The 12,611-nt window shown below is 39.6% G+C and overlaps 1 protein-coding gene across 1 annotated transcript; it reads left to right on the forward strand.

The window, feature by feature from the left end:
• The first annotated feature begins 632 nt into the window (after positions 1–632).
• LOC134743123 (27 kDa hemolymph protein-like) lies at positions 633–12,519 on the forward strand. The gene is made up of 7 exons (XM_063676463.1): positions 633–765; positions 7,444–7,553; positions 8,142–8,254; positions 8,450–8,613; positions 9,039–9,160; positions 10,572–10,703; positions 12,335–12,519. Exons 1-7 carry the CDS (start codon positions 729–731, stop codon positions 12,338–12,340), a joined length of 684 nt encoding a protein of 227 aa, XP_063532533.1. The 5' UTR covers positions 633–728; the 3' UTR covers positions 12,341–12,519.
• The last annotated feature ends 92 nt before the right edge of the window (positions 12,520–12,611 follow it).

Here is a 12,611-nt window from a genome sequence, read left to right on the forward strand (position 1 = left end):
TGTATTGGCGCGAGCAAGACATTGGGGTGAATGATAACAAAATGACAATATTTTGATGTTAAAATGGAATTTTTAATTGGCCTCCTGTTAAGTAGGTAATGGTGTAGAAGGAGTAGAAATAAGAGCGTTTAGAAATAGGTACCTATATGTTTGGGACTGCGGAAGGATAGATAAACACTGACCAAAAGTTTGAAATATTAAAAGAAATTACTAGTCCAATTTGTTTTTTTTTAACAATACATTTGAAGCTTCATTTGTCGGCTATTTTTTACAAAAGAACTAAACGAATTCCACTTTTATAGAAATAAGTACTTAACTACCCGAGGGATTCAAAAGGGAATTGACATTTTATAAGTTGTTTAGGTATTGAACAACTTTTCAACGAACGGAATCGCGGGCAGGGACTATATGTAGTTTGCATATTAATTAGAAAACAGATATTGTTGTCAATATGAACACAGGAAACAACAAATACGGACAAACATTTCTGCATTCATTATCTTAGATCATTAAAAGTCTAACACGGTTATTATCACTTATTATAATACCTTTTAAGATTCAAGTTGATTATTTATACAAGAAGTCACAAACATTCCTTATCGCGCGTTAGAATAGTCACCCCCGTGACTCAACGCGCGTATATAAAGTGACCTAGGAGCCACTGCGCTTCTCAGTTGTCACTAATAAGTCTTGTCTTCAACATACGCGTGTTCTAACCCTACAATAAGATGTTGAGATACGTTTTCATTGTTGTCCTGGCCTTGGGTAAGTTTAAATGTATAATAGGACTATTAAAAAACTATTTCGGTTCCTTTGTACATTACATGTAGGTAATAGTTTTTGAGATCTGCAAAGGGCATAGGTTAATAGTACTTAATCTTAAGAATAAATAAGTCGAAAAACTATCTACTACCTACTATAGTAATCTTATTACTTACTACTAACTAATCTTCTCTTTTACAAAAAGTTAAGCATTAATGTAAAGAAAATAACGCTTACAAACGATGTTTAGTTTAATATTTACACACAAATCCCTACAAAAACAAGTGCTCAACCACTTATAACAACTATAGTACATTGTGATACAAGTGTGCTAAGTTGGTTATTAGTTATCACAGACGAGGCGATATTGTGCGCGCGAGCTGTAAGCGAGCGCGCAATAAGAAAGCCGATGTGTGTAATGACCAATGCACACGCGTTTCATACGACTTTTTCAACACACTTGCGAGGAAAAAAAAGAAACTTTCATATTCATATTAATCAAATTTTAATTGTTAAAACAGTAAAACTCTAAAATCTGTCATATCTACTGCCGGCCGCCCCTCGCCCCGGCCGCGGGCGCCGGTGCCCGCCAGTCCGACCAATTGAAGAAGGCTCCGTTTCCATGCATTATTATTAGCAATCAGTTACCTTCTTCACTCAGTCGGATAATATAATGAAAAAGTACGAGTGTTATAAATAATATACTGAAAAAAAGCACGCGTGTTTAATATCTAGGATTATGAGCCAAAAATCGGTGGAATAAAAACGTCGTTTTGAGCAAGTGTGTTGAAAAACAATTAATTAGAAAGACAATTGTAGACGGCGCTTTCCTAGATTCCATAAAAGCTAGGTACCTAATTACCAGATGGTATTAGATATTATGCCTCCTAGCAACTTTTTTCTCTACACATTTAGCACCAAAACAATGCATCCTTGTTCAACCTTTCGAATCGAATCTTTTAAAACTGCAACTGATATCTAATGTCTACCTTCATATTTTTCTGGGTTAAAACATTTTAAAAATAAACTCGAACATGCATAATGTAGATGCATGGCTATTTAAAGCCACTCAAGGCGTCCCGTCCCCTCTTCCTGTCGCCGGTCAACCTATTTACCAATTTACCTTGTCAAGTCGGCTTAGCGACCGCCACAACTGTTTTATGTGTCCCATACCTATCAGCAGGCAAATTCGACTTGTTTTGATAAAGCCGCCAGAAATAGACATTATAATTTGTAAAGAAATAATAATAATTCGTGACATAGTGACATTAGTGACATTGTTAACTACTTGGTCGCATTCGTAAACAGTGACTAAAATACTCCAGTCAACTATTTTTTTTTTCTGGATGTATGAGTGATATGTAAGTGCGAAACGACAAAATTATATCTTATTTATTCAATTAAAAATTACAAAGGGTCTGATGACCCTTGACATGATTTGGCATGATTGCCAATAAATAAACTTCTCAAATATTAAAATCACAAACACCTACATACAAAGCCAAACAAATTTTAAACAAAAACGCTAAAACTAACCATAAATGAACTACATTATCTTCCATACTATAAACCCCATTCCGACCCCTACCCTGTCCAAATATACTTGCGGCATTGCCGCGCTGGATGGCAAACGATGTTTGTTGGACTGAGTAGGAGCCTGAACGGGGCTCGAAACCACTCATGTAGACGCCGCCCCAAGTCAGTTACAAACTTTTTCGCCTCCAAACACCACGGCCCAGCTGTTCCCACCGCGACCGGAACAAAGTCGTACGCTGGTTCCAAATGGGCGTATTTTAAGTGCTCGAGTCTCGCGGCATTTTCACCGGCCGCGCCTGCTATACTACTGGCGGGAGCAAGGTGAGTAGGTGCAAATGTACTCACGCAGGTAGTATCCCACAATAGGCAGCGGCCTTTGGCCCACGGAACCAGCGTCAAGCAAGCCGTCCTTGCCGTCTTAAACCTTGCGGTTGCAGAATGCAAGGCACGTTCGCCGAAACCATGGTACGACGTATTAACTCATTGATCGCATGGTGCCTCGGGAACCGCCCCACAGACCGGGAGCAGCTCAGGCCGTGGTGCCCATTCGCTTCAACCATCATTCCACATATACAGCGACGGGGCTCCCACACCTTGTAACGCAGCCTTAGGGCGACTCCTACTCTCAGGGTACCGTTGTCCAGTGAGGTCCTTAAATGTGGCGAACGCAGTGCCTGCAACCAGGCCCCCGACTCGGGTTGTCTTACCGCTTTAAGCCGGGCCGCATTTTACTAAATAAACCGAACCGCTTGAGCCAGTAATTGTGATTATGATCGCTCGCAGTCTCATGTGGGGTTGCGCGGTTGCGCCCCTCCAGACGACCGAATCGACCACTCGTCAAGAGCCTCCTGCCTGAAAGGAAGGCGGACGTTCCCAACGTCCACGTGCACGTCCAAATTCGTAACCGTAGGTGTAATATTTATGTACCTAACTAATATTTATTTATTGTGATGTTTTCGCAAATGTATTAGAAAACGTCGTTTAATGTACTTATGCAAATGTTATTATGTATACATATATAATGACATACTTTTCTAACCGACTGGGTTATTTGACAATTTAACAACAAATCTTACTTATTTATTATTTTATAGAGATGGCAAAACAGTAAACAAATTAGGCAGAATTTGCTATCATTATTAATGTTTCTCAACGCATTTAACCTGATATTTTAACAACTTTTGTTTTACTGAAATATGAATAAGTAATTAACAAATTAACAAACATCTTTGCTTAAAACGAATGGAAGAAATACAAGGGTCAAGTGATTGATGATAAGACTATGAGTGAGGCCTATTCAGATAGTAATTTTTATGTTATCAAACTGTTATAACAAAGCCGTAACATTCGGGTCGATAAACTTGAGCGATTAAATTGCTTTGATTAACTACTCTTTTTATTACCATTTCATTTGAGCTTTACTATTAATATTGTATGACAAATTTTTATTCAACAATAATAATTTCATTATAATTAAAAGTATGGCATTCAAGGTAATCCAATGCGAGAGGTAAGTTCCGGCCCTGGAGTCTCCTGAAACATGGACTAACCGGGACGACAAGGTCCCCATAAAAAAATTAATGTCTGCCGACCAGGGACCCAGAGTCGACCTTTAATAAGATTTGAGGATATTTTTCGGCACTTGTTGTATATGTTTAATTTATGGAAATGTAAGAGGAATGAAATCATTTCTAATAAGCGACCGTTCCCATCAGTAAGTTATATCACAGAATAACTAAATAGTACTACCGTGTTTGCCCACTTTAACCACTAACGATTCTGATTTATCAATTTGTTTTTGATGACATTAGGCATCTCGGCATCTTACTCGCACCGCCTATGTGTTAAGTACATTAACATTAAGGTTAATAAGTCATGTCGTAGTAACTATTTATTAATCTGTGGTCATGTTTCGCAATAATAAATGAAAACTACATCCCGCTTTACAAATTTTGCTTTATTGAGGACCAACGTTGGCAATGTTATTTTAACAGTTGTTTTCCCCTTTTTCATACAAATATTATTTTACGGGCGATGCACTGGCTGTTGGCTATAAATTGCACAAGAAATTGCAAATTACTTTTCCATTTGTGCATTTTGAATCTTATTGCAATTTCCATAGGAGTTGAAATTCAATAAACTGTTAAAGCGACCGAACCATTTTTTGTGCAGGTAGTAGCACGTGCGACGTACGGTTTTACTTAACAATAGACAAAGGATTAGCCGTTCGGGGCCAGCTACAAATCGAACGACTATACTTTATAGACCTAGTATATACTCTATAGATTGTGCTATAAGCGTGCGCCCGTGAGGGACAGAACATACGCAATGCGACAACATACTAAAAACAACCTACGTATTACCCACCATGAACCATAGCTACTTACTAAATTAACGACGAGGAATAAAAGATAATAAAACACGTTCTCTGCTACTCCTACTGAAAGATACATACAACTATCCCGTTCGGTCATTCCCCCCACCGCTCATGACAGATCCAGTTATACTTGATTAATGGGCTACTTGCTTTGAAAATAAATACATGTCACACATGTAGGGTTGATGACATCCGGTTGACACGTTTCACTAAATAGGGGTTGCGAGGTCAAGATATATCGCATAAGTTAGCTGGAATTGTTATGACAGTAAACAATGCGATAACGACGTAGCTAATAGTAACAACATATGAGGAGTGTCTTTTCAAAAGGGCTTATTTATGTATGGTGTTCATAGAGAAATAAGCCCTTATGAAAAAGACACTCCTCATATGTGCAGTGACAAGCCAAATTGAGTTTATGATAACAGTGGCGTGATAGTCATGTTAAAATGCTGATTTAAAGCAAACATAAATACATGTCCCTATTTTCCTTAGTGGAAATTAACATCATGGAAATTATATTTACACAAATTATTGTATACTAACCATAGTTATGCCCTTCATTAGAATTTTTATGGTTATTTGATTTAGGAGCGAAAAACAAATTCCATACAATTTTTTAAAAGCTAACTCTTATGCTGGCACCACACTTCGCCTAATTTGGCAAATATTCGTGTTGCATCTCTTTCCTTTGACATACAAAACAAAAGGGATGCAACACGAATATTTGCCTAATACAGCGAAGTGTGGTGCTGGCATTATAATCGAACGAGCGAGCGAAGCGAAGTGAAGTTCTTACATTCAACTTTGAACACACGGCTGACTAGAGGCACATCCCGGCATTTCGATGTTTTTAAGCTGAACTATCAGAGGAGAGTTTGATGGACAATAACTTAAGTAAATTGGTCCTAATTTAAATAAAATTCGGTAAACGTGTAGATGAAGGCATTATATTCTAGTCATTAAATTATGAGCAGGCAAGGGGTTATGGATCTTAGAAGAGCCTAGAAGGCCAAAAGGCTATTTGTGAGGGGTCTTGCTATTCCGGTCAAGTTATTTGCAAGAAAGTATGGTCGAGTTTGGTATCAAATGAAAGTCGGGGGCGTCATGGCAGAATGTTCGCGATCCCATGACGTCTCCAATAGGTACGGCAATGCGGGTAAAGCCGATGTGGGTTTAGATAGATAGATAAAGCGTTTATTTGTTTGTTTGCTGCAAATACACACAATTTAGAAACAAACAGAAAAATACACAATTAACAAAATGCACAATCAATTAAAACAAAATACAAAATCTTATAAATATTAGAGACATAACACCAGCGGAAAGACTTGCACTGTGTGCATTGCAGCAACAGCAAAAGGGTGCCGACTCAGCTATATTACGCTTCACTCTTTCGAGCAAGGCACTGATATTCTGCCGGAACCCAGATTACGTGATGAGTGTGATGTAAAAGTGTGTATGAAGTGGTAATATATATATATATATATATATATATATATATATAGGTATATATATGATGCAGATGTTGAGGGATATAATTTTCTAACTAATATAAAAATGAAATAGTACGTAACGGGAAATAAAAGTGACCAAAAAGAGAAAATATCTAAAAGTGTGTAGGTTCGGTGTAATGTCTCCTAGAAATCCTCCGAAGTACCTATTATATTCTGAAATCCGCAACCAAATAGCCGTATGTTATCCCCGATTTTTGTTTTGCAAGTAATAACTTTTTAAAGTTTTGTTTGAAAGTTTGCTTACTATTGAGCCGTCTAATAGGTGGAGGGATATCATTGCAGCATTTGGTTGCGAGATATCGGAAACAACCGGTAAAAGCGGTTTAGTGGGTAGGACTTCTCCCCTTTTCTCGTTGAGAGAAAGGAATGGGAGATGGGAGTCCCACATAACCCCCGACGCCTCTCTAGGTCAGGGGGTATGCGTAACGGCATTACCACATCGTTAAAAAAATTTGTATCAAATAAAAGTGCTCGGTTTACACATTTATAATATTGTTTTTTAATTTACAATATTAAAATAATTGCCAAGATTTATAAAAACGAAATAAAATAAACATAATGCAGGTAGGTATTTGACAAGATAGATTACGGCGTACCACAGACACAGACACCGTTTATTTTAATCTCTATGGCATAGACATAGTATCAACATAGTATATACAAGTAGTTATAGACGCACCACCGAGCGACTGGGGGTAAGAGAAAGAATATTCATATAAAACATGGGCAGCATAGGATGTTTTCTCTTTCACTCTTATAAATTTCGGTATTTCGCCATCGCCTCCTACCCATGATGCCTCCCGGTCGGTGATAAGGAAAAAACATAGCACTATTTTCTCTTTCCTCTTATAGGAATCGCAATAAGACTATCTTTCTCTATCAGAGTGTTAGGCCCTTGCTCTATGGTGACTTAAATCTATCAGTTAAGGGCTCCATAGACCTTGCAATAAATCGCACACGGTTTTCGATCCCTTGCCGACTAGGTAGGTATATATTTTTTTAAATTGACTACACAGTTTGGTCGATAATAGGTAGGTGTGCATTCAATTGATATAACTATTTGGCGAACCGCGAACTACTAGATTTTTTAAATCGAGAAGCGGTCGTTCTATAGATAAGGTGCTCATTGGAGTTCGTCTGATCCGTTACTGAACGCGACACCATGTACCTATAGTGGTCGGTTCATAGCGTCCAATAAATGGTTTACTACTATGACGAAATCACAACTAACAAGTCACCGACGATTGACAGGAGTGCTCGGAGAATACCAAGTCACGGAAGAACAGCGGCAACAAGTTAGAACTGCCATCGGCGAGGTCTGCAAGAAGGCTAACGCTGAAGACAAGGCGTCAGATGTCCAGGTAAATAGTTATTTGTCTTATGCCGGGGCCACACTAACGGGAAAAGCGTTAATTATCGCGTTAATTGGACGTTTTTCATACGGCCACACTGGGATTATCGCGATAATCAACGGCGTTTCCCGTTAGTGTGGCCCCGGCATTACAAGGCAATTGTTTTTTTAACTTCGTGCTAACATTGGTACCCGAGCAAGGGAAAGATTATAAAACTTGAATCTTGAGCGTTGCGAGGGTTCAGGGCACGACGTTAAAACAAACTTTACTACCGAGTTAAAACAATACCTATTTTTCACCACACTAACGCGAGGAAAATACGAGTACCTACTTACCGTAAAACATTACAAATCGAATCTGATAAATGCTGTTAGATATTTTTTGTCATTCAAAATCATCACTCCTACTACCAGACAACATGAGGAATATTGAGGAAATTGAATGATTGATGAATGATGATTAAATTACTTGGCCACTCTTGTTGATAAAATGCACTGTCTCATCAGTTTTTGAAGAATAAAGAGAGCCTCTACGTTTTGGGATGGTGAAAAATCAAGTTCATTGTAAGCTTAAAAATGTTTATTAATGTTGTTTCAGGCTGCCGTTCATACGTTCGCGGAATGTCTAAAGGGCCTCTTCAACATTGAGCAAATCAAAACAGAAATCGAAGAGGCGAAGCCTAATGGTGCCCTCGACGAGGTCTTTAAGAAGTAAGTAATAACTCCAGCATATTTTTAAAGCACAAGCGTCATACTCCCATCTTAAATGCGGCAACGCACTTACACCCCCTCTTGTGTTGCGGCATCAGGCAATTCTTCTGCACCCAATGCAATAATTACTGTCTCAGTTCAGGTAAAAAGTGATCCTTCTACAAACTTTACTTGATTGATTTTTCCTTTCTGCAGGTACTGTGCGAAATCTTCTCAGCTGAAGGCGTGCATCAACACTGCTATCACCGGCGTGACGCCGTGCGTGCCGAGCGACCTGCGCGTCCATCTGCCTACCGCCTCCAACGCCACCGATCAGATCATCGACTTCGTTTGCTACAAGGATGGCGACAGGATCGCTTGTGAGTACCTGTCGTAAAATCTTCTCAGCTGAAGGCGTGCTTCAACACCGCTATAACACGCTGTGCGTGCCGAGCGACCTGCGCGTCCATCTGCCTACCGCCTCCAACGCCACCGATCAGATCATCGACTTCGATTGCTACAGGATCGCATGTGAGTACCTACGAATGAATCTGTTTTTGGTGATTTATTTTCGCGCAGCATTCATTTGTTACACTTGGACTCATTGTTGAACATAAGTTTGACTTTCGCTGTGCTGTGCGGGAGCTCGTTAGTCCGTGCACATTTCTCACCTGCCTAGGCGCGATTAAAGAGCAACTGTATAATTTGTACAATTTAAGCGCCTATTTTGAAACACCTATAACCTATCTGGAGTTATAACATCACTGATAGGGGGCAGATGTTATTATAAAGTTGCATTTTACAGTGTTCATCGCCGAGGACGGCCCCAAGTGCTTCCAAGAGAAAGCGGAGGACATCAAGGCTTGTGCTGAGAAGATCAGAGGAGGCATAAGCTCCGTCGACGAAGCCAAGGCACTCTCTACTGAGGTACGACTATACTTTTATTATTACTTATCGGATTATTTGTGTCGTTTTCAATCAAAAGGTACCACATTGTCGCTTGCCATAAAGACGCTCTGACAGGTTATTCGTATAAAGATACAATCCAATTTCGTCCTTATGGTAAGCGACAATGTGGTACGTTCTGATTGAAAACGACACATTTATTCCTTATTTATTATTACGCTCAATGTGGAGACCATATATAAGACAAGAACTTCTACAAGCTCTTTCGTCCCTTGACTCCTGCCTTTGCACATACACATAGGTACTCCACTTACAGAAGGTCGGTAGAGCAGAAGAAGTGAAGTTCTTCCTTTCTCACTGTGTCTGAGCGATGTAATTTTACAAATACGAGAGTTCTTGCAATATAACGTTTTTTCCAGAAATATATTCTGCACATTGACCTTATTATTCATGAGGATAAAAGTTTCATTTACCTACCTACCTACTCGTAGTTTGACTATAAAATGACATATCAATCTCACTTATCTTCCTATATTATATCATTCCCTACTTTTTCCAGAAGTTTCGATGGTTACAATCAAATGGAGTACGAGCGCGAGTTGTTCACATATATTTAATTTTGTATAATACTTTGTTAACAATCTTCTATACTATACTAACTCCAGTTTAGCCTATTGTGACGAAAGGGTAACTACGGTACCCTACACTGAGCATGGTCCGACATGTTCTTGGCCGGTTATTTAATTTTGCATTAGAAAGAGCATATAAGGATTTCCATCAAGCCAGTGCTTTACGCCGTATACCTAATAGTGAAATAATTTCTAGTACTAGCACGATTATCTTATTATTTACCTACTTCAAAAAAAATCATGTACAGTCAGCTGCAAAGATACAGTTTGTCAAAGGACTGTCTCATTTCAAACATGGACAGAGAGAATCATATATCTTTCAGTCTTACAGTCTTCCAGTCTTACACCCAAAAGAAAAGGATGAGTATAGATTTTTTTGTTCTTATTTACTGACAATTTGGTTTGACCAACTATAGTTGACCCCCCTGCATAACACAGTCTATGCAGGGGGGGGGTCAACTAATATATCTGCATCTGACTGTAAAGGATGACTCACGTTAGACCGGGCCGTGTCCGGGCCGGAGCTTCCGGCGGTTACTTTTCTATGACATGACAGGTGATCACGTGATTATTTCCATAGAAAACGAAGCGCCGGAGCTCCGGCCCGGACACGGCCCGGTCTAACGTGTGTCTTCCTTCACGTATGTGCCTCATTTGGAAGTTTTGTCTAGATTCCAAAATTATACGAATTAAATGAAACGAACATAGCTCGCGAGCTGTGCACTCGCCATCTGACCCACCCTTGTAAAGCAAGCTATTTCAAGGCTTTTCTTCACACGTATAATTAAAGCTGTTGTGTGCAGAACAAATGCAAGAAGTTGGATGAGCTGTCATCGTGCGTGGTATCTAAACTGGAAACCTGCGAAAACTCCACCCCCGCGAATATGGCCGAGTCACTGTTCAAATTCGTCAAGAAGGCATCACCCTGCAACACGGTTAGTATACTCAAACACACCCAACTTGTCAGTAAAGAAGGCGCGAAATTAAAATTTTCTATTGGAATTCTACTCGTTGTGCCTACATTTTTTAAATTTGCCGCCTTTTTCTACTGACAAGGTCGCTGTGCCAGACTATATCTATGTACTTATTTTTGTCTTTGTCGTGAAGGCCAGCCAGGTGGGACAATTTTGTCCCAATCTGAATAAATTGTCAATTTAATCAGGCGGTGTGGACGCAAAAATGAAATTGAAGGACATTGCCTCGCCGATTCTGTTATGTATACTGTCCACGCGCCAATTCCGTGCAATCGGAGGTCGAGGAAGCGGGGTGGTGTGCGCCGACACCACTCTGTCATGACGCTCAACATTTCTCAGCCGTGCACGAAATATGCGCGCGGACAGTACGTGATGTTGTGAACAGGACGCTAGATGAGATTGATAATTATTTTTGTTTAAATTGACAATTTAACCATCTCGTCTGGACGGGCCCTAACACCCGTGCATTATGGCGCTTCCACACGGCGCATTTATCCAATGGGGTTGGCCGGTCGAAGTGTTTAGCAGATGGCGCCAGCATAGCTTGCCCTGTCAATCCCTAGAATGAGGGCTAACGCATATGAATTCGCCGCTAGGGGCGCTAGTGTAGATGGTGGTCTTTTCCATAGTTCGAAATGTCACTTGTCACTTCAATGACTGACAGCTGTTCTTTAGTCTTTTGCATGGAGACTATATAAAGGAGCCAAATCTCAATGTATGAAAAGTGTCCATCAAAAAACAGTAATTAGGCGGCGCCACCATACACCGAAATACTACCAAAAACAACCTACGTAATTTTGTCGGGTTATTTGTTGCCTTATATGGTTCATGTTATACTCATGTCCCAGAGCCTAACTAGCGCCACCGGAGAGATTAGGAACTATTATTTAAAGCTGAAAGCGGTCACTTTTGCAACAATTCTGCCATAACAGATTGGCATCCTTTCTATACCATCCATAATCTTTTGGACCACCATCAACAGAGGCGCCAACTGGTGAGCAAAAAAACGATAGCCCTCATTGTGCCAAATTTTTGTTTTTTTAATGCCCTGGATGCCAGGCCTTTAAGCCAAATCTCATAGAAAAAGGGGCAAGCTATAATGGCGCCATCTCTGCAAACCTTTGACAGTTGCCAACCCCATTGGTAGTACTATTAGTTATTCTGTGCCCATTGTTTGTTGTTGTTGTGTGTGGTGTCTGTGTACAGACTGGCAAAAAAGAGTATAAATTAAAACGTGGCAATACTGTAGTGTCGTCCCGTTTTTCTTAGATTGATTTGAAAGAGACGACACTTAACAGTGTTGCCACTTTTTAATTTCTATTTTTTTTTTGGAAAACTGTAGGTATCGGTAGATGCAGTACTTGCAAAATAGTAATAAGGATATTCCTAATAAATGCAATCGTATCCGTTGAGATGAGATTAATACTATTTAAATCCTGCACTGCATCAACTTAATTACTTTTGATACATATTTAGGCTATTCACATCCTGACAGCAATATGGTGTGAGTTGTATGAGTTGTATGCTGTTGAACCATGGTTGCAAGCAGGTTGCAAGTATAAAATATTAATTACCTGTAAATTCTTCCGCAGAAATGAGGAGAAGCCAACGAACAAGCTGTGATGTGATACGCAAGAATGCAAAGACGTGCCATGAAAAACATAATCATAATTTAATAAGAAAATTATGCATTTTGTATATTGTGTTTTACTTGATGACAAACACAGTGTTAGCCCAGAAACGTTTGCTCACAAATATAGTTGGTTTTGGATTATCATTTTGATAGTGACCTTCCCATTCATAAAAGCAGTGCATTAACGTCATTAAGAGTCACACGAACCCGCCACCAAAAAGCCGCTCTCATACAAT

Source organism: Cydia strobilella, chromosome 7 (genome assembly GCF_947568885.1).
Source record: "Cydia strobilella chromosome 7, ilCydStro3.1, whole genome shotgun sequence".
NCBI classification, from domain to species: domain Eukaryota; kingdom Metazoa; phylum Arthropoda; class Insecta; order Lepidoptera; family Tortricidae; genus Cydia; species Cydia strobilella.